We start from the raw sequence: 23,051 nt of genomic DNA on the forward strand, positions 1-23,051 counted from the left end.
GTGCCTGTCTTGCTGCAGGTGCCAGGGCGGTTCCTGGAGGTGGCCAGCCTGACACTGCAGGAGTTCTTCAGCGCCGTCAGGGCAGGCAAGGATGCTGATCCCTCCTGGAAGAAACCCATTTACAAAATCATTTCCAAACTGGACAGTGACATCCCAGAAGGGTTCAAAGCTGCTGGCTTCTCCCAGGAACTGCTCCACAGCTGAGTTTCTGGGAAAGCAGCCCTGGGTTGTGTGTGCAGCCACTATGTGCACCTCATGGGCACTCTGTACACCTGTTATTTGGGGTATTCTCTCTCTGAGGGCCGTGCGCTCTCTGCAAGACAGCTCCTTAGGTGAGGCCTATCACTTGCCTCATGTGCTGGGATTTTATGCTGTGCATTGTATTCTGCTGCTCAGAACTGGTGAGGACCGCCAGAAAGGAGGGACAGAGATGAAGCCATCAGGTTGGAGCCTGAGAAGTTGCCCTGCCCCAGCTCTCCCTATGACCCTGACTGAGCTGCCTTCATTCTCTCTTCCAGAGGTTCCCAAATCAGGGCAAACAGCCTTGCTGTTTATAAAACAGGAAGAGGTCCTAGTAGTGGGCATAGTTTCCTTGGCACAGCAGACTAGCGGATGTACTGAGTCCAAAAGCATGACTCAGTTTCTGTCCAGATACAACACACCAGTGTCCAAAGAAAACAGCTGGTGAATTCCAGTGCTTCAAGCACTCCATGGAGATAGTTGTTCCTATCTGGGATATGTAAAGACTATGTTTGTTGTAGCCAACAACAATAACACTCTTCTCCACCTCCCCTGCTCTGTTAGACAAGATGCCCCATGCAGCTGTGTGCTGTGGCCCAGCAGGTGTGTGCTCCACAGCAGTGCTCTCTGGGATGCTGGAGGAGAGCAGGGTGCACAGGCAGCTCTGCTTGGCACTCCAAAAAGCCTCCATCAGCCCATCACCTGGGAGGACAGCTCCATGTTAAACACCCATCCACATTCCCTCACACCATGTTCCTGCTGGTAAAACTGCCCCAAGCATCTCTGTTCTACACTCTGCCCTTGGTGAAAGAGGAGAATGTTATTTGAGATCCATCAGTCCCTGTGGGTTTAACACAAGCTGAGGAAGAGCTGGGCCTTGACATCAACAACCCCATTGCTGTAATGGTTGTAAACACAGGGAGGTTTCTTTACCCTGCGGCCAAGACTTAGTGACCACTTTTCTACCTGCACGGAGCATGGTGAAGCATTTTGTGTTAAGGGCTCTCTAATCCTGACAGAGGTGGCAGTGGAGAGGAAAAGGCTGTGAAAAGGAGGGAGTCCTGATAGAGGCATGGCACGAGGGCACTGGGAGGGCAGTGATGAGCAACAACAAAACCACGTAAAACCCTCAGGGAGAAGAAGACTGGGAAAAGGCCAAGGTAATTTTAGGTGTGCTGTAAGGTGTCAGCTGGTACTAGAGTGCAGCAAGTGACTCTTGAGAGGAGAATCACAGCTCCAGCATCAGACGAGCACATGGGTCATCCACAGGCAATGCATCTACAGGAGTACAGAACTGGTAACATCAGGACACAAAGGGGAGCTCTGAAATAGGGGTAGTTCCCCTGGTATGGCCACCCAGATTCCCTGTTTCTTTTTGTATGTTTATTTCTCCATGTTTGTATATTTTACAACCCCAACACCAAATTTACATGATTCCTTTTTAAATAAACATATTAAGTTACCCCTTTACATCCCTGTAGACCTATTTGATAACATCCATTCTAAAGAGTTATCCTAGAAAATTCTTGCTTTTTGTTGGGAGAAATAACACTGCAGCAAAAGGGCAGTCCTTCTGCCAGCATCTCTGTGGGGTCAAGCAGGCCCCTACTAACCAACACCAGCTCCTTTAAACCTGCCCCCTCACCCCAATGCTTCATGGTTAGTCTGCTCTGAAGTGCAGCTTGTGAGGATCAGGAACGGGGAGGGCTGGAGGCACACAGACATATCCCAAAGCTTAAGGGTACAACATCAGACAAATGCTGCTGGTGGTACCATGAATGTGCCATTCCTTCAGGCAATAAAGACCTCAGAGCTAAAGTAATGCTTTGGATAGGAAAAACCAAAGCTGCTGGAAAGGGAAATGACGGGCTGGCTCAGGGAAGGGTCATCAAATTCATCTGTCCGTAGCTAAATAATAGGTACAGGTTTACTGGAGGCGTCCTGCTGAAACAAAGCCTTTTTACAGAGTTCCTGGTGGGGTAGCAGTTTCTTGCTTCCTGTGGTAACACGTAAGTCCATGAGTGTCAGTAAAACAGCAGGTGGGGGACCGAGGACAAGACAGTGCCCCAAATCCCAGTCATGCAGTGGCTGAGGTTGTAGGAGATGTCTGGAAGTCATCTTGTTCAACCCCCTGCTCTAGCAGGGCCACTGAGAGATGGTTGCCCAGGACCATGTCAGAGGGGTTTTAAGTATCTACAAGTAAGGAGTATCTACAATCTGATCATTAATGAAAACATTTAACAGGATTGGACTATTTGCAGCAGCATTTTTGCTCCAGTGGTTGCCATATAATTACAAGTGGGAACTGGAAAGCTGTGTATTAACACTGTTTTTTTGGGAAATGTGGGCCAGTATGACCATGACAAACAGCACCTGGCAGCAGTTATCCTTTGCCTGTGATGAGGTCTCACTACTTGTATCCATGGTTCAATTCTGCCCATGTATATTTTCCATCTAACAAAGACATAAAAAAACAAACCCAAGAAACCCCAAAATAGACAAACAAAAAAAAACCCCACAACACCCCTCCAAAAACAACAACAAAACAAAACCCCAGAAAACAAAACAAAAAATCCACCAGCCTGGCTAGAGAGACTCTGCAAAGGACTCAAGATCACAGGCTACTTGTATTGGCTGGCATCTTCTTTGGCAGCTTTTTAACCTCTGTTTACCTTCAGCCAAGTGTGACAGAGACCACAGAAGTGTCAGAGATGCAGAGGTAGAATCTACCCACCTTTTTGTCACCCTATGGTCCTCCTGCAAGCAGAGATCCTGTCTGGGGAGCCTGGAGTACAGCTGCCTCCTCCAGGGCCACTTGTCTGTTTGGAAGCAAGGAGGTTGCACTCAGACAGGCACAACTCTGCTGCTGAAGTCGAGTGAGCTGAATCAAAAAGCCTTGTGCTCCTATGAGAGCCTTGGAAAGCAGCAGCCAGCTGAGAAAGAAGGAGCTCACACTGCCTTCCCTCCTATCTAAGTCACAGGATACTGATATGGAGAAGGCAGTACATCTGCTAGGAGGTGGGGAAAGCCAGAGTTACTCTAGGGGCAATGGAGCCTGAAGGGTGAGGGAAATAGGGTGTGAATTCCAACACTGTCCAGTTACTAGTGGGGTTCTGAAGGGCTTCAGTTCTCTTCAACACCGTCATTAATGACTTAGGACTCAAAAGAACACTCAGAATACTAAGTCTGCCAGTGTTAACTCCCTTGAAGGCAGAGAGGTCATGCAAAGAGGCCTCAACAAATCAGGCAGATGGGCAATCACCAACTGTATGAAGCTGAACAAGGGCAAGTGCTAGACTCTGCATCTGGGATGGGGCAACCCTGGTTGTGTGTTTCCAACATCCTCAGAAGACAAAGCAGAGGAGCAGGCACTGATTTCTTCTCTCTGGTGACCAGTGACAGGACTTGAGCAAATGGAACGAAGCACAGTCAGTTTAGGTTTGATATCAGGAAAAGGTGTTTCACCCACAGGGTGGTTGGAAACTGACACAGACTCCCCAGGAAAGTGATCACAGCCTCAAGCTTGACAGAGTTCAAGAATTATTTGAACAATGCTCTCAGACACATGGTGTAGCTCTTGGGGTGTCCTGTGCAGAGCAGGGAGTTGAATGTTGATGATCCTGATGAGTCCTTTCCAACTCAGCATATTCTACACTTCTGTGAAATTAATGTTTCACTACTTGTGCTTTGCAGGGTATGGTGTGTAACGTCATTTACGTTCTAGTTGTACCCAGGACATAGGAGCTAGTTTTCAAACAAAGCCTAATGGGTGTCCATCGCAGAGAGAACCCTACTGAAAAAGTGAGTCTGCTTGGAGGGCAGAGGGGAGAAGGGAGAGCTGCTGCCCACACAGAGACTATGGTCATGACTCCCAGGCTTTGCTGGTCTCTTGCTTCACCATTTCCCACTAATTAGCCAAGGAAGCAATTTGGGTAGTGCAGTCACTACTGCTGAGTTTCACCTTTAAATAAAAAAAACCCTTTCCTTCCCCCTATCCAAATTTCTGTGGTATATGCAAAAAGCCCAGAGGCACCCATAACTATCTCCTCTGGGAACAATTCCTTGGGGCTATCCTTTTACATTCCCAATTGCACCCCCAGCCCATCCACAACAACACACAAGTCCACACAGCTATACAGCAGCAAAGGCTGCTAAATATTTTAAATCACTGATTCCTGCCTCCAGGCTGTGGCTGCTGAAAGAGGGAGGTGTGACCACACTGACTAAGCTGGCAAGGGCCTGAGAGCCTTTATGTACTTCTCTATGTTAATACTTACCAAAAGAGCCCTTATTACTCATGTGTAGCTAATTAGAGCTTGAAGAAGTTCCTACTGAATGTTTGCCCTGTATGCCAAAATAGCTTGGGGGAAATTGACAATAAAACATACCTGGTTTTTCTTTTCTTCTATTTAATGACTTGCACCTGTCTACAGTGACTGAACCAGCCCTGGAAGGTCCCAGCTCAAAGAATGTTCGTGAAAGTGTCCTTCCCTCAAATACACATCTCAGGTGCTTATTTGACATCAGGGCAGCTCTCCATGTAAGTATCCCTTGGTGAGCCAGTGGCCCATGTTCATGAAAACTCAGTATTTGCTGTCCCATTATAAGCACTGGAAGGACAGATTAATCCAGGCTATAGTACAATTACCACATTTGAGAGATCTGACTTTTCTCTGGAGAAGACAGCCCTTCCTCTGCCTCTTGTGCACAGAGCTGCCCTGTGCTGCAGACCCAGCACCACCTGGGGAGAAGGTGAAGTGATGCATAGAGAGACTGTGGAGAGCAGTCTTAAGGATAAAACAGGCTGTGGGGTCACTCAGGACAGACTGGTATGTCTAGCTGATAGCAAAAGCTTTTTCCTTTTGCACACCAAGAAATAATGTATTAGTTGAACCATGGACCAGGAGATGTGAGCGGGGCTCTGCCAGGCGCCAGCTTCATAGCAGCAGCCAGGTGAGCTGTTCTCCCTTGACTTACTCAATGAAAAGCCCTGTTTTGACAGTGGGAAAGGAGCCACACAGCCATGGCTGCCCTGGCTCATCAGCCTGTTCTAGCAGCTCAGGTGCAAGCACAAAAGCTCAGGTGCAGAGATGAGCATGCTGGAGAAGGGAGATTGGGAGCTTTGCCTAGACAACACACCACAGGCTGGTGCACCATGATAGGGAGGCCATCGTGTAGCCCAGGGGCTTTTGAGGGAGATACTCTGATCAAGGGTACACAAAGGAGTGAGAGCACAGTCAGCCTCTGCTGGAAGCTGTCTCCACCACCCAAACCCCAAAGGCTGATCCTTGTCTTGGAGGGGGGGTGGCTGTGGTGGGAGAAGATGACAGACAAGCTGTTAGAGGAAAAGCACACATGTCCATGCATACATAAACACCAAACTAATAAATCAATTTTTAAAAGCAGGCCTGATAGAGAAGGATTGAGAATGACTATTCAAGTAAAACCAGGGAGAGTTGTGCACAGATCTGAAGGAAAAGAAGATTTAGGTCAGCACTCAGCACTTGTGAGGATACAGTTCATATTCATATACTAATTCCTTCTTATCTAACTGTACAGCCTGCTGAGTGGCAGGTGAAATCTCACATCATTTAGGCCTATGATCAACATTTTCCTTTTTTCTGGTAACATACATACATTAGAGAGACCTAAAATTTGAGGAAGTTTCTGATTTTCTCCTTTTTAGATGGCTTTTAGCATTTTTACAGCAAGCAATCCCACCCGTCATCATCTTCTGCAGTATTTCTACAGTTTTTCCAAATTTAGTCATGTTATTTGGTACTAGGCTTTTAATTAAAAGTTTATGGGGTAATTTTCACTGTATGTACAAGGGTTAAACACTGTTCTTGTTTTTGCTAATCCAATAAAACAGGCACTACAGATTACCTACTAAGCAACTCTTAATGACACAGCATAAAGTCCAACTGGCATGAGCTGAAGTGGCAGCTTCCCTCCCGGTGTTTATTGCTTTCTCACTAGTTGTTTTACTGGATTTAAAAGGATCATTTTTAAATGTGCCAGTCTGTATCAAACAGCATCAATCTTTTTGTCTTACTGCCAATCATAGAAAATAAGCAGCTAAAACTAAGTGGTGAAGTGAAAAGGTGAGTAAATGAAAGCTACAAGTAGAGGAAAAAAACCATGAGACTTCAAAGAAGATATTTTACTGGATTTCCCAAAGCACATTTGTGTCATCCATAGCTTTATACAAAGAGAAGCTAAAAATACTTTGTATTATTAAAATAAGCTAAATACCTAACATGTACACATATAAACATGTATCTATACATCTCAATAGAAAACCTCTCCTCATTTGGTTCTCAGAGAGCAAACACAGAATATACAACGCTTAAGTAATTATTTTTCATGTCTAGTTTCCAGGTTTTTAAGAAAAAGTAACCATAAGGAGAACAATAAAAGCCACCAAGAATTCATGCTCGAGGGAAAAGTGAGGCCAGCCCTATACATCTCTGCATGTACTGAGTCCCTATGATTGGCAATGCAACCTGTGTTGAAAAAAAAACAATTACAAAGGCTGGTTTTAGATAAAACTCTTTTGGAATAGCACCTCAGTTACAAAAAGGTAATGCTGTAAAATGGTGTTTTTAAAACCCAGAGTGCTCGCCCCTCTTGCACAGTCATTATAAAGCAGAACCTGTTCATGTTTTCCAATGTCCCAGGCTGCAGCTGTGAGCCCACAGATTTTTCAGTTTGTTTCTTTTGAGGAAGGCTGTGCCCATACAATGGCATTTCCTTCTGAGCACAGAACCCCAGGCGCTTTTTACTTGGCAGTGCTCTTCAAATAACCTCTTGGGAAAGCACAAGCTCCAGTGCAGCACCCGAAGTCACTGCTGCTGTCAAGAGTTTCACTGCTCTGTGACTTCAAACAAACCATTTTTTCTGTGACTTCAAATAAACCACTTATTCTGCAGCTATCTAACCCCTGAGCTTCAAAGCAATCACCTCCATTTCTGACTAAGCTTTTAGTAAGCAATGAGACCAGGGCAATTTTTACAGGAACTGGAAGCATCAGGAAGTAAGAAACATCATCTTGGTAATGGTCTTGACAGTGAAAGCATTCATGGCACAGGTTCTTAGCTGTAACGAACTTGTAACAGATCAGGCCAAGGTGGGAGTGTGTGATCTGGTGAGAAACGTTCTGCTTCAAAAACTTCATGGAGCTTTGATTATTTATTGAAAGGTACAGAAGTGACAATACTATACTCACCCATACGTCGGCACGTAACTGGAGACATAACACGGTATGATTTGCCTGTGTAAGCATTTTCCAAACTGCCACGTAACCGGATGCTGCCGGCAACATTTTCTGCATTTGAATAATCATACTGACCAGGGAAACAAAATCCTTGCAGATGCTGGGCTTACTCATAAAGATGACTGCATGTCATTTTTTAGAAGGGGTCACCTCATGCTAGGAGGAATTATCTTTGGACCAGTGTTTCTTGATGAGCTACAGTGGAGAAGATTGAGCAGCACAGAGCACCTGTTTGGCGCAGAACAAACTGTTGCTGTGTGAACTCTTGAGTAGCTAAGACAAAACTACAGAATCGGCTTTCTCCTGAGCTACTGTAAGGCTGTTTCTATAAAACTGCTTTGGGTATTTCAAGCAAAAAAAAAGCAATTTCTTTCCTTTACACACTCAGCAACACCAATGACTACCCCACTCCCTGGTAACTTAGTGGTATTGATATAGTCCAAACACCACACCACCATCTGTGATGAGTTGCCTCCAAATTTATTGGCAATGAAAAACAATTTTAGCTCTTCACTGTGTCATGAATCACAGGCCAACGTTTATGTGGGAATACTCTAACTTGACAAATAATGAGTATGAAGGCCTCAGTCAATCAGTAGGCTGACAGTTACCACCACAATATCTTACCTCTCTTAGTGTTACTGTGTGGCCTGTTACGTCAGCCACAGCAAACCATCAACCTCAGGGCTGTCCAACTGTTTTTTCTGCAGAGGCTGTTCTCTGGCAAATAGTGGCAGTAGCAGTCCTTTGCAGACCAGCTTATTGTAAACGATGCTGGAACCAGTGTGGGAGGTGTTCCTTGGGAGCACTGCACTGACATCACCTGAAAGCAATGTGTAGTGCCCCAAAGGCCTTTTCAGAAGTTTACTGTGCCTTGCATGATCCCTGAGACGTACTCATGATCCAAGGATCTTGCTGCTTCAGCAGTTCACAAAACTCAGTTCACCATCTCACAAAGTTGCTCCTATAAGCCTTTTGTGTCAGTTCCATTGTCTTTATTCAGTCTATTATTGAATGGTCATATGTTTGCAAGCATTCAGGGACTTTTTCCACTGGAAATAAACCATAGAATTACAAGTCCACACCCAAAACATACCATCTGTAGCACACTGGAAGCTAAAATGAGAAAGGATTCTCAGACATACAAAATAATAGTTAAGAAATCTGGGGGACAGGAAGGTAGAGAGGATAGAGAAATGCAAGTACTGCAGATGTAACTCAGATACCATGCAGGTATAAAACAGAAATCTGTAGAAGTAATGGTGTAATGACAAGGTAAATATGGCATTCCAAAAAATCCGGTCCTACATGGGAAAGATCTACACAATAGCTCTAAATCCTGGTACAAATAAAGGAGCACTGAGAATTAACAGGGAGGAAGGTTTCATACAGATGCCTCTCCAATGTCTGTTTTTCCCCATAACACATTTAAACACAACTGTAGCACTGGGAAAGTCTCCTGCCATGACAACTCATTTCTGCACTGATAAGACTGAGCACACAGTTATGTTATCAATATATACGAGCGTAGCATGGCTTCAGACATTCGGCGTGCCTCAGCACATGAATCCACATCATACACAGTTCCAAATTACAAGACATTCATCCACTATCCCGCACAAAGATGTAGCATTCCCCCAAATGCAAAATGGAAGAGGACAGACTCATTAAGATAAACCCCTAGATAAAAATCAACTTAATTAGTCTATGAGGAGTTACAAGGTGATTTCTGAGAAGCATCCCTGAAGACATGCATCTTTGTGCCATTCCTGCTCAGGTAAAGGAGCTTATTTGCTCCACATTAACCGTTCAGAGCTTGGCTCAGACACATCCAGGGTGCAGGACGGAATCCCTGTGTGCACAGGGTTCAAGGGCAACACGTCAGGGACTGCAAGAGATAGGATGCTGCTTCCAAAAGCAAAACTGCTCTAAAAATAAACTAAATTCCGTGACAATTACATCAGCAAAACCACAGCCAAACAAAAAAATACCAGTTGGTAACAGTGTAAGTCAAAAAAATATGGTGCCTAATTGCAAAAGTGGTATTTTACATATTATCCTATTTTCCAAACCTTTATCTATTATCACAGTTAGAAAATCAGCGAAAAAAGAGGAATCTGACACTTAATGCTGAGCTCCAATTCTTATTTTTTCACAATGTATTGCTATCCTTTTACACTTTCCAAAATGCATTAGAATATTGCCCAGTCTTGATTTTGCTGCCAATTATACTCTATTTGCCAGGGGAACATGCCAACCATATGCATATTTGTAAAATATTTTAATAATGTTAATGATTTTAAAGTCATTATTTCCATTATTGCTTGTGTATCAAAGGTTTGGAACAGTGAAACTAGTAAAAAAAAATAGCACCCACATACTGCAGAAAGTTAGTAATGGCTCTACTACAAATAGACTCCATGTGTACATTCAGCTACACTGAACTCTACTTGCCAGGTGTATGCAATTTGACACTAACACTGAGAAAAAAGAAATTACAGCAAAGCCTGAAACTTGAAAAATAGCAGTGCAGAAGGCTCTGAAGGCCACATACAGGTCTTAAATCTCTGTCGGATAGGACTAATCCAGCTGGAGAACTGAATGTAAAGGTAACCAATTTCATCATCACACATTTACGTTTTATGTAATATACACATGAGGTGCATTACACATTTGTTCATGACCTGTGCTAGAAAATGCATTAAAAAAATTATGCCCAAGTAAGTTAATTATCACAAGACAGAAGTTCTTTATTTGTCTCTCCTGTATCTCAAGGCTAGCAAGTAGCTTCCACTGTTGGAAAAAGATGTCCCTCATCTTGATGCATATAGCCAAGGACAAGTTAAGATAAAAGGAAATGTCACAACAGTCCAGAAAAGAAAAACCAATGTATTACACTCCTGCAAGAATGTAGTCATCTCATTACTAACCCTGGACCTCATGCAGACTTTTAAGTAGTGTGCATATGAAGTTTTGTTTCACTAGGAATGATAAACTGCCCATGCACAAAAACAGCACCTGCATTTTCTGTTCACAGAACTTAACACCAAAAACTTCATATGTTAAGAAGAAATGTCTGAATGAAGAGAGAAATGTTGCAATATTCCTTGAGAAAGACAATCTGTATGAGATTGTTCAGCAATAACAGACACCGCTGAGGAACTTGTCTCCAAAACTCTGCAATGGCTGCTGCTGCATCAGAGGATGTAGTAAAGAATAGCCTTTGAGAGAGAAATTCTCTGAACAACTGTAGCTTTTCAAATGAAATTACTTATATGCGTAATGCAAAAAACTATCCCAGCAGAGTGCAATATGACATGATACGGTCAGCATTTTTGCATAAGCAAAAGAAATTGTGCCAGTTTTAACTTCTAGAAAGTCCTTTCCTTCAGCATAGCACATTGCTAAGTCTAGCCAAGGAACAAGAGAAGGATGGAAGTCTGTAGGACTCCGACAACCTTCTATAAGCCAGCACTGGACACAACTGATAAGGAAGGTGATGAAGAAATATTTATCACTGAAGGTCACAAGTCTCAACAGTTCCCCAAAAGTGAACCAAAGTCAAACAATCATTTCTGGTTTTACTGAGGTAAATCTAGCTTTTGAGTTAGATTTTTATTTTGCTCCAAGTCTGCCTTCAAATAGAACATAACCGGCATGCACTGTTAGCATACTGCTAGCAATGCAGCATACTCACCAATTTAGTGTCTCTTCCAAAAGATTAGTAAAAGAATTGCTTAAAAGGCACCTGAATATTCTTCTCAAGCTATATCTGAACCACATACACTGCAACGAGACTACAACAGGTAGGCTTTGGAGTAAAAATGAGGAAGTTTATACCCAAGTTAACATCAGGGCCATCCCTTCAGCCTTACAGCAGACTTTCTCTGGCTACTGAGAGAAGCGAAAGGAGATACAAATAGTTATATTCTTAATAAAGCAACATGTAGATTGCAAACTTCTTGGAAAAGAATATTCACGTTCCTCCCTAACTATAAAGTACCTCCTGCAAACTGTGAAGCAATCATATTGTACATTGAGGAAACCTATTTGAACAGTTTGCATTAGAGCTGCAAGTTTGTTCCATTATGACAGATCTTGGTAGTGCCTCTGGATCCAGCTGAAGTTCTGAGCCTTCTTAGCCAGAGTTCTTCTACAAGAAGTATGTATCCTTAGTATTTTGGCTTCAATATCTCTCCTTACTTTTCTTCACTCCAAGAAGAAAAAAAACCAAAAAAACAAAACCCACAAAAGATGCAATAAGAAACTTTCGAAGGCGTCAGAAGCATTATTTCTTACTACAATATATTTAAAGACTTTACACTGCAAAAGCAGCTATTAGCAAGTTAAATCCCATTTTCCATTACAAGTCAGCAGCTGTCAAGGCTTTAAGAGGATCTATATGAACATTTATTTTTGATGCCTCTCATTAAAGCAGAAGATCTTGTTCCATTTGAATACAGCCTGCAGGTTCAATGGAGCACAAAATCTTGACTGTGACCTGCAAGTGATATTCCACACAACAGCACAATGTTAATAATTTTTTTTTTATAGAAAAGTGGCCACTTTCCTTCATGAAGTAGAAGTTACTGGTTTATAACTGTATCAGGCAATACGAAACCACAAAAATCAAATTATTGTGTAATCAATATCACATTTTCCCCCCAATTTAATCCTAACATGAATTCAATGCTTTAGTGCCATCTGGTTGTCATTACCTGAAAAATCTTGATTTCTGTGTGACTAATTGAGGAGTACAATCAGATCTGCTACCAGACTAGTTGATCTGTCCATGCCTTCAAAGAAAAGAATTTGGCAACTGTAGTTCAAGGGAAATTGGACTGGAAAAATAAACACCTCAAAGCAGAGCAGTAAAGGCTCATGGCTTGCACAAAAGTTTTGAGCATCCACAGATGATTACATTGAAACAATGTAGGTGTTTGTCAGCAAGGTTTTCTGTCCTTCCAACAGTAATACGGTCTTCTCAAAAAAACAGAAGCCACATATACACAAAAGCTTGTACCTGTGTCAGTAACAGCAGTCAAATAAAACTTTTATTACTATTTGCATCAAACTTACCAAAACAGGAACAAAAAAACCCCAGCTGTTTAAGACATCTTGTCATCCACACACAGTGTATGTCACCACTAAAGTAATTTTCAATTTAGATTTAGAAAATTTAGATTTTCTGCAGTTAAACGCTATTTACACTCTGATGCCAGGAAGACTTGCAGCTCTGTTCCCTTTCTGCTGAGCTAATATCAGAGAATTAATATCCTACAAGATTTAAACAGAAAACATTTTAGATTTTAAAGACTTCTTTTTTCCTTTGGTAATGTTTCAGTTTATATGTAACCCTTAAAAAGCTTCTTCAAGACAAACTGCTTTCTAAATCAGCTTGCTCAACTATACTCTTGACCTGCAGGCAAAAAATAGCAGGGATTAATTTATGATTCTCCTCCATAAACATATATGCAGCCAGTAGCTAAATCAGACATCTCAGACAGTGGAGCTGCTAACACATTCTACCCACACAAGACAGATTCCAGCTCGGATAATTTGAGTATAAGTACCCGAACTCCTTTTCCCTCTTTGGGTTTGGTTTTTTCCCCCCAAGGACTATTGCAGTTATAATTTTTCTCCAAAGACAGCAGCATCACAGGAATTGGTGATGACAACCTTGCAGTCTTCAGGTATTCCCAACAGTACTAACTGTTCAAACAGTAACTTCATACAGGAATATACTGGTCCCAGCAGACAGTTCAGATGCCCTCCTAAAGCACAGTATTAGGAATTTCTTGTGTAAAGCTGAACATGCATTCATACAGGTGTATCTTGACCAGTTATGGAAACAAAAGTTGTCCCTGTTCACACGTACAAGGGAAACAGTATGGAGAAACACTTTACTGACAGACACTCCAGAGCACAAGCTGTAGGAAGAGATCTCCCCTCCCAAAAAGATTCAATCTAAGAGTTCCACGAGGTAGAAAAATCTTAGGAAAAAATGAAACTGTGACATTTCCACCAAGACAACTTTACACCTTTGGTTTTGCATATTGAAATACTAAATCCTACAATTCAAAGAGACTAGGGCCTACTGTCTAGAAACCTAACACAGAATAGAAAATATAAGCAACTTCAAAACATTTTTGCCTCTCCATTTGCAGTAACTTGCTGTGCCTTTGTTTGGTAACAGTACTTCAGCTTACCTGATTTAAGCAAAATCATAAATAAAATTACATTCTTGTTCCAAAGAGTATTAATCAGCTAGAAGGCGATAATTCCCCTGAATGGAATATTGTCGTTACTAATTTTCCAATCTACATGCATGAGGAAGATTTAAGGCTCCAGGCTGCAGATTCAGTACCATGCAAATTTGGAAGAGAAATCACAATCGCTGGAACATTCCACAGGTAAGAATAAAACAAAACAGTTCCACCATGAAGAAGTAAGTGATTAATCTTGAGCAGAAATTGCAAGTGCTCCTTGGAGTAAACAGTCCTTTAGTTGGCTGAAGGATTCTGACTCATGCATGTAGAAATAGATGAGCAGAAGAGAAAACAATTTTGATTCAAGTTTTATGAGAGAATAAAGACAATTGCTCTAGAGACTCAAAACCAGAAATGTGCCATTCATATTTTAAATTCTATGAAACTTTTGTTCTTTCTCATTTCTGCTATGACAAGAAAACTAAGTACAGCCACAGTTTAAGATTAGCTGATGCTCCAAGTGTACAGATTTCAACTGACATGGCCACCTCTGCTCTTCAAATATTTTACCTCACAGTATGCAAGCTGTCCTGCTGCAGTTTGATCCCAAATTGTCAGTAGACCCAAGTTCAGAATTTAGAACTCGTTTTCCAGAGGTAATCTGGGAAACATTAAACAGTGAAGAGGGACAACACAGAAAGGAACCATGTATCCATCATCATTTAGCTTCCTGAGGATGCATGCCATGTGAACATTCCACAAGCACAGAAAATGCAGTACTGCTTCGCCTTTCCAGTCCTTGAATGATGAATTACAATACTCCCAGGGGAGTTCCAGGCCTTCAGTCCAGTCAGCTCACAGTTACCTAGCTCCATGCTGCCAGAGACAGCACGAACTTCACAGCAAAAAGCACATCTTGCTTCCAAACTCAGCTTAACCATGTTTCTTCAAATCCCAAGGTCTGTCCAGTATTGTGTGGGTGGCAGCAACATGAATAATAAGATGGCATAGCCTGCTAAGGGAAATTGTGCCCTAAGGGCACAAAAAATTATTCACCATGACAGCTGCATTTATATAAATGAACAAAGTATTTTTTCTTCTGGTAACAATAAATTTGTTTAGATGACAGCAAGGTGTCCCATAGGCAGAATTACTTGATTCCTTTCAAAAGGATTCTCAAAATGTTCTGATGATGTTGAAATCTCAAATTGGGAAAACTGATTTTTGCTAGTGAGGTCACGTTCTTCTTTCTCATTTAAAAGCACACTACCTACAGATTATTCTTCTGCAGGAATCATACTTTGTAACGTGACTTGCAACTTACAGTTCCATGAATATTTTTAACTGTTCAACTGCATTAGATGTGGGCTTTTTGAGGACAGGTTAATACATGTTTCAGTGTAATGTCACAACTCTTCCAATTCGATCCTTTCAGAAAAGATTCTACTGAAATCCTCACAGTATTTAGGCAACCTCTACGGTTGCCTAAATGGTTGCTCAGAGATTAAAAGGCTTCTGAAAATAGTTAAAACAATGCCTTATAAAGAGAAGAGCAGTCATGTATTCTGTGTATTGACAGACAGGCAAGGAAAAACTAATGGACAGGGTTAACAAAGATGACTAAGCAAAGTCTAAAAAATGCCAAACCCGACTTGATGTGTGAAAAGTAAAACTAAGTTGTACCAATACCAATTCTTCTCTTCTAAAGACTGGGAACTAATAATGCAAGGTAAGTTTACATCTTTGTTGATGTAAACATTCAAGGAAACAGATAAATAAATTTCTAGAATTGACCTAATACTCTCAACTATTATTTCACTCTTTCTTACCATAGTCAGACCATCACACCTAATGAGCAATCCTACAGTAAAACACAAGGTGACTGAAGATGACAGCTGTGCTCTATTCACATAGCACAGCATGTTGCACAACCCCTTGCAAAAACCACATGTACTTCTCTCATAAGACACGTAGCTTCTATATAAAATAAGCAAGCTGACTTGAAAAAAGCTGAAGTGTCACAAGCAGCTATAATTCACAAAAAATACTGTTTTAACAGTCACCTTTGCTGAGAAGGTAGCAACTCCATTCTGCAGCAGCTGATGTTTTTTTCAGAGCTGAATTTTTCAATGTGATGCACAGAAACAGCTCAACTTAGAGTTAGCATAATTGCATGCATGGTCAAAGACGGATCATTACATGAGATGCTAGATGCATATCTTTCTATTTAGTTATCAATGAAAGTTGGTATTCATTCTGCTCAGTGCTGTGAAAGGTTCTACTGACAATTTCAGCGAGCATAAGAGTAAGAGCTAAATCAGGATCAAGACAATGTATTCTGTACTGAAGGACTTCCCAGACAAAAGCAAAATTACTAATCACCAATCTCTGGTTAGGAGCCAAGCAAGGGACTAGCTAGCTATTCTCAGTTCTGCCAGCAGCAATGATGAATTTTTCCTTTTTGTTTGATTTCTTCAGTCACTGAATGTCTGGAGTATGTAGAATCTGCTATAGGTTGTAGTTCTGGCATAAGTTATTTTCTTTCAGAGCCCCTTCCCATCAAGAAGTTGAAGAGTGATCTGCTAAACATTCAAACCAACTGAAACAAGTGGCAAAGATTATGGATATATTGATATTTCTGTACTAAAGAAGGGGAAAACTTCTGAACTCCAGTAAAACAACAAAACTCAAGCCCTTCAGCCTTTTCAGGTTAAACAGTCTGACAACAGTCTACAAAGGTATGTTTTCATAACTGAATTTTGCTTTAAACTTCAAGATTGATATATTTTCTGTCTGTTCTCATCAGAGTAAAGTATAATTTTATGTATATTCTCTGTTCATTTTTCTTTAGTTCTACATGCACCACAGAATAAACAGCATGACATAACCTCTTAGTATTATCTGCTAAATTAATTTCAAAGTTTGTAAAACCAGCAAACAATATTAAAACTTCTGACAGACAATATCCATTTGAATGCTCCGGAAGTACTCTTTAGTCTGAAAAAGAAATGTCAGAAAAGGTACAGTTGTATTACCAAAAATACAGACAAAATCACTATCAGTTCTTAAGAGTCAAGAAGCAGCATCAACTCATGGTGTGCCACAAGAACTCCAGTTTTGTTATGAAAAACTGAGTATAGACTGAAACCCATTTTAAACATACCTGAGAGTAACTTCTCCAAAGTGAAGCTCACTTGATTTCCGCAGCAGTACACAGTACTCATTTCTTGTTAACTATTAGTTTCCTTTTGTCAACAATTCTCTGTCACAATTCAAAGAATACTTACTGAGCGACATTTTGAGAAGTATATATGCTATGTAAAGTAAGCATACACAGAAAATGTGCATTTAATACCTTCCATTTTAAAAATGCTGCATTCAGGGAGCTCAATTTTCTCATATTAAACATATTCAGGGCATAATGCAAGTTCAGCTATTCCCCTTGTTTACTGAAGAACTTTTAATCATGCAACACAGAGATGGCCGAGAAGCAGCCAATAAACCAAAACATTAGAATGGCAAACAAACCCATCTATTACAACCATGCTCTCCTTTAACAACCTGAACTACCACCAAATCAGAACAAGCTGATTTACCAACCTAGATGCAAAGCACAATGTAATCGCTCAACAGAGAAGGAAAATTCAGGACTTCATTTTCTTTCCTTAGAAAGATCAGGAGAAAAATTCAATTCACCATTAAAACAGAAATTATTTTCAGTTTTAGATATCTTTCCTGGTTACAACATCGTTAATGCAAAGCATTTGCTTTGAAACCTGTGAGGACAAAAGAAAATTTTCATCAGCAAACCCGATGCTCTGCAGAAGTGATATCCAAGCATCTATGAAGAATGTGTACCACTTTTAATAGTGTGGACTATTATTAATTCTTTTTTTAAAATCAAGCATAACATATTTATCAAAGGAAAAGAAGGTTATAACTTATGGTCTTTGTCACTTCTTTTAATGATGTAACTCTAGGACTCAGTAGACTTATGAATGGAATTAAACACCCTGATAGGGATCAGTGTTGACTAAAAGACATAGTAAGACCAAAATCAATTTTCTAGGCTGCCCCTCAGAAAACTCTGTAGTACCTGTTTTCATATGGAGCATTAAAAACAAGTTCTTCATACACTGCTACCTTGAACATTACAGAACCACCCAACAGAATTCATACTCACGTAGTAACGAAAATTTGACATAAGTGAGAAACTAGGATCCAAACATAACAATATTCCTGATTTCCAGGAACATGAACTCCTAAAGGCCAGCAAGACCTGGGGCCTTAATGGATCTATCTATGAGAAGAAGAGCAGGTGAAAAATCTAGAAGACAGGACACGTTCCAGAATACGAGCACAGTATGTCTTCCAGGTAAGGATGGTTCTGAGCACTAACATGTGAACACAGACCACATTTAAAATGTCAAACAAAAACCATACTATATGGTCCACCAAGAACACTGAGTTTATAGTGAAATTTATTGTTCTGCTTCCTAATACAATAAGCTACAAGGTACATACAGTATAAAACGAGAACATCCACAGAGCAAAGGTGATAAACATTCTGTGATGGTACAGTGGAGGTAACATCTGTCTAATCCTTCCACTTTATCCCACAAAGAGCAGCTAAAACTACTGACCCTCCCCCTCCCTCCCCTCCAAAAATATTAAAAAGTAAACTTTCTCTCTCACTTAGGAGTAGTGGGATTCAATGAGTTTTTTGAGGGCACTGGTTATCTGCCAGTATCTCAAGAAAATTGCTGAAACTAAAGTAACAAAGAAAAACTGTGAAGGTGGGAGTGACATGACCCATGCAAGATGCTCATGACACCTTGGTTCACTTCTCCGCAGAGCAAATGGCCTGTAAAGAAAGGAAAAGTTTGTTATGTAATGTAAACCAGCAATTAACATGGTTAGAATTAAGATAAAATAAGCCACACCTGAACTCAACAGAATTAGTAGGCACACAGCTAAACTACTCTAAATGGAACCACAAGCTTCCTTGTAATAAGGTTGGGAGGTCTGAGAGCTGATAATCCTTCCCCCTTTATTGTCAGGTGCTGTACAGAAGTGTGCATGTTGACACAGGCACAGCTGACACCTCTTATACAAAGTTCCAAATCAAATAACCTTGTCTGGGAGAACTCTAACAGTGGGGTCAACTGCAGCCTCTACTCTTGAAAAACATCAAGGCTACAAATATTGACGAAACAATGGAAGATGAATATTTACCTTAAAGGCACAAAAATCCACTTAACCACTTTTTCATATATACTTGGTGCGGTTGAGGGCTCTCTCGGCAAGGTGACCGCTTTCATCTGTTATCTTCTCCCAGTCGGTTTGTCCAACAACAAAACCGATGGCCCTTTTCCTGTCAGCATCTTTTTTTTCTTCTAGGTCTGCCCATCGCACCTATGGAGAATATCCTATCAGTAAAATAATCTTCCAAGAAACCCTGATATGAATCTAGGCTTTCCACGGCAAGTAAGAATACAAGAATACTAATTTCTACTAATTTTCCTTAGAACAGGTAAGTGTTATTTTTTTTTTCTCATAGGTAAAGAGGGAAATTATTTTTAATTGAATATACTGGGTGCTCTATGGAGTAGATGAAAGGTATAGATGGTAAGCTTTTTCCATTTCAGTGCTATAGTTCTGAGAGTTGAAGTGTAACTACAACAATTATTTCTCTGTTCAAAGCAACACTTTCTGCAGGAAGAATTATCCAAGACTCATTTACTGTTTTAATTTTCTGGGAAATGTGTCTTTCACTTGCACAATGGAAACATCTAGAAGATGACTATGAAACTACAGAAAGACAGTGTTAAAGAGTAAGTCAGAAATGAATAAATGAATGAAGGACAGTTTTCTTCTCTGTCTTCTGTAATATATTTCTATTTAAATTTTTCCACTATTTCTTAACACTAAATAACTTTTTCATACACATGTTATTTCCCCATCTTTACATCTCTTTATCTACATTGCACCTCTTCGTGGTAATGCAGATCCCTTTAATTTATCCTGTTCAACATACACAGTGACACCCCCAAAACAAGACACCGATGGGAGGGAGAGAAGGAGAGATGCAATGAAGAAAGGCTCCAGGCCAGAAACTCAGCTGAAACACACCATTGCAGGACAAGAAAAAACACTAAGTGAAAGAGCTCTTTGCATACTGACTAGTCTCATTCAGGCCCGTGTGTTACTGGGGAACACAGCCTTATCAATTTTCTGCCAGCACATCCCTGTCCACAGTCTACCTGGATTTCCCATGACATTTCTACTGATAAGCAATGTCAGCTTTCTTCCACCATCATCCTCCTCCAATGCCTTAAGTACCTCCATTTCTCTCAGACACGCTGTCCAGTACTATCAGTTTTCTTACAGGGCAAAACAATACCCAAACACCGACAGTTAATTCAAATTACTTCTAGTTGCAAAAGCTGGTCTTTCTATTTTGCAAAGAAAAAAAAAAAAAAGCATTACCTCTTTCTATTACCTCTTTTGTCTCCCTCTATGATTTACTCCCTTTTTTCACAACAGAATTTAAACATGCAGCCCTTGGTATTCAGACCATGTCATGCATAGTTAACCTGTATTATCTACAATTCCTAGCCCTGTTATAACTAATATGTTTACCTCTGGAAGACCCTACTTGCAAGCATAATCTCTTACAGAATCTAATGGAACAGCAAGATGAAAAGGGATTCAATGAAATTCCCACATTCATAGACATTGAATGACTTGATATAAACTCTCTTTCACAGAGACCATTAAAGGGTTACACACATACAGTAAGTCATCTGAAAATTTATTACCCTTTTCTTTCCAGGTTCAGAAGCACGTGTATCATAGTCATCTGGAAGCTGCAGATAATCTTCTATTCTGCTGGCGATTGCTTCCCAATCACGTTTTCTTTTAGTGCCAGTCCGCAAACCGTCCAGCTTGTCTGAGAACAAACACAGAGCCTCAGTGTTAAGGGAGATAATTTTTTCTATTATTCACACAAACAAGACGAGAGTGGAAATTTTTTCAAAAGAATGAGCAGCAGAATTTGTACATCCAGTTTGTCTTGACAGGTATAATGATGAGAGTTGAAATAAACTAAAGAAGACTCAACACAGTTTTCAAGTTTTATTGATCTTTCATGTTAACTGTGTGGCAATAACACTCAGTGCTGTTTTCTATATGAGGGAGGAAAAGTTTGCTCTTCTGGATCTACATGGAGTCTGTCCTTACAGGTACAATATAGCCAACAATAGCTAGGAACCACAGATCCATCTTTCTGTATTTGACCACAATACTAAAGCTGTAGCATTTTTCACAAATTTGGGGATCAATACTGTGTCAAACATGGCATACATGCAGTTTCAGGAAACAAGTGGCAATTATATAACTTAATGCATCAAAGACAAGGTTTTGAGATACTGTTTCTGCTAAACAAAACGCTGCTTGGAAAGCCTGATCCTTCCCTTTCTTTTTCTCTCCCCATAAGGCAAACGACTTAAAAAGTCTTCCAGGACTGGGAGAAAAATATCCCAGAATCTTTTCTTTCATGGTGTAAGAGGTCAGTCATAATTATTTGAGCAGTACATTTGTCCAACAGTCCTCATTTTCTTCTTTTTCTTATTGAACGGATACATGAGGAGAAACAATTCTGTTCTTAGGTTCTAAAATTTTGTTCCACTTTAGACACTTATTCTCAGTAAAGAAAACAACACCTTCTTGAAATTATGTGGCAAACTGTCTTTGGAAAGGAGATGAAACATTCATTGTAAGACTATGAACAACAAAGCATGAAAAGGAAAAGCGGCTCTACAAGTCAAAGGAAATTCTCTTACTTCTGTCGATGTAAACTACCAATTTATAAGCCAACAATTCAAGAATGTGTAGAAGGAACACTAAAGCTTGGCAATTACATTCATTAAATCATTACCAGTGATGTTAGAAATGCTGGTTCAAAAGTCACTGTTGTAATTAAATTCACCCACAAAAGGCCTCAGAAATAGACCAAATACAAGGCAGCAATATTTTCTGGATAGCAAAAGATGATGATCAAAATGTATGTACTTAAAGAACTCAGTTCAGAGATGAGTTTTTTACTTAATATGAGAGAGAGAGTAACAATGGAGATAATGTGAGGGAATGGTACTGTAGACATGCTAGTAAAATTTAAAGTCCATAAACTAATTAAGTTATTTCTCCCTCATACACCTCAAAACATTTTAAAGACTCCATCTCTGCCCCATTTCCCTGGAACAGATACAGAACTTCCTCTAATAAAACATTATAATCCCCCTACTTCTTAAAATAGCCAACATTTAAGAAAAATGTTCAGAATATTTGTATCTATTACATTATTTAGTTAAGGTTCTTCTTTTGCTCTAAGTTACATCTGCCAAATTTGATGCTCAATCTCCACAGAAAGGCGACACTCCCTCTAGAAGACAAAATTGATTTATACAAAATTCCTCTGTTACTTCAGCTACATTCAATCAGTGTAGATCATTTGTGGCATTAAGCATTTCCAGAAAAAATTAACATTGAAAAGGAGATCAACAAATTCACTGAGGAGTATTTAGGAACATTAAGAAGTGAAAATGGAGGAGCTCTCTGTTGGGAAGTACCTGTAGACAGACATATTCCTGCTGGAAGGAAGCCACGGTGCAAGCTCACCTCATTACCGATGTGAAAGTAAGTTAAGTCTCCCACTCCCTGCTTAACACCAAACAACTGAAACCATCACCAAGAAATGTGTAATGTTCAAATGCCAGTAGAGAGCTCAGAAGCTGTTCTGAATATGCAGTTCCCCTCTGTCCCTCTTTTTTACTGCTACACAGGATTTATTTTAAGAAGTTATGTCCTTCCGTGTTTGAAGCTGGATTGCTTTTCCAGAGAGGTCTGCTTCCATCCATGCTATTGCAGTTCAAGGTACATGTGTCATGCAGCAGGCACTACACAAATGTCAAAAACTTGCCATAAAGGATTATTTCAGAATATTCTTTTCTGTAAATGAGACAAGGTGTCATTTTGTAACACTGGTGCTTGTGATTCAAGGTGTCATTGTGTAACACTGGTGCTTGTGATTATTTATGGCTGATGATTATTTAGTGTTAAACTACTGAACATAATTTTATTGTTTCATATTTAAAAACAACAAAGCAGAAGCATTTCTGAAAACCCACAAAACTTAAAAACTCACCTTTAGAATTTTTAAAGTAACATCTGAAAGCAACTAATTTAATTAGCTCCTTCAAAACCTTAATAAATCAATCAGTTAAATTTTGCCCTTCTTATACAAAAGCCACAAAGTTTTATGTAGA

At 40.2% G+C, this 23,051-nt stretch overlaps 2 protein-coding genes and 1 long non-coding RNA gene across 8 annotated transcripts in view; 2 read left to right on the forward strand and 1 right to left on the reverse strand.

Annotated features, from left to right (window-relative positions):
* Positions 1-10,792, forward strand: part of PROX2 (prospero homeobox 2) — a 22,292-nt gene extending 11,500 nt beyond the window's left edge. For 2 of the 3 annotated variants that reach the window (XM_068192827.1, XM_068192826.1), the window contains exon 5: positions 19-1,198. In XM_068192827.1, coding sequence (XP_068048928.1) covers positions 19-204 — 186 coding nt within the window. In that variant the 3' untranslated portion in view covers positions 205-1,198. Of the gene's footprint in view, positions 1-18; positions 1,199-6,614 lie in introns of those variants that run through there. The other variant, XM_068192828.1, reaches the window with a different exon arrangement.
* Positions 10,793-10,849: 57 nt separating this feature from the next.
* Positions 10,850-23,039, forward strand: LOC137475490 (uncharacterized). Its single transcript, XR_010999922.1, has 3 exons — positions 10,850-18,100; positions 18,786-22,750; positions 22,786-23,039. It is a non-coding gene; the product is annotated as an uncharacterized lncRNA (long non-coding RNA).
* Positions 18,190-23,051, reverse strand: part of YLPM1 (YLP motif containing 1) — a 35,690-nt gene continuing 30,828 nt past the window's right edge. For all 4 annotated transcript variants that reach the window (XR_010999921.1, XM_068192821.1, XM_068192822.1 and 1 more), the window contains 3 exons: positions 20,547-20,677; positions 18,961-19,140; positions 18,190-18,589 (listed from right to left, as the gene is read on the reverse strand). Coding sequence is in view for 3 of the 4 variants with exons in the window: in XM_068192821.1 (XP_068048922.1) it covers positions 18,994-19,140; positions 20,547-20,677 (278 nt within the window). In the remaining variant the exon portion in view is untranslated. The remainder of the gene's footprint in view (positions 18,590-18,960; positions 19,141-20,546; positions 20,678-23,051) is intronic.

Source organism: Anomalospiza imberbis, chromosome 6 (assembly GCF_031753505.1).
Source record: "Anomalospiza imberbis isolate Cuckoo-Finch-1a 21T00152 chromosome 6, ASM3175350v1, whole genome shotgun sequence".
In the NCBI taxonomy this organism is placed as follows: Eukaryota; Metazoa; Chordata; class Aves; order Passeriformes; family Viduidae; genus Anomalospiza; species Anomalospiza imberbis.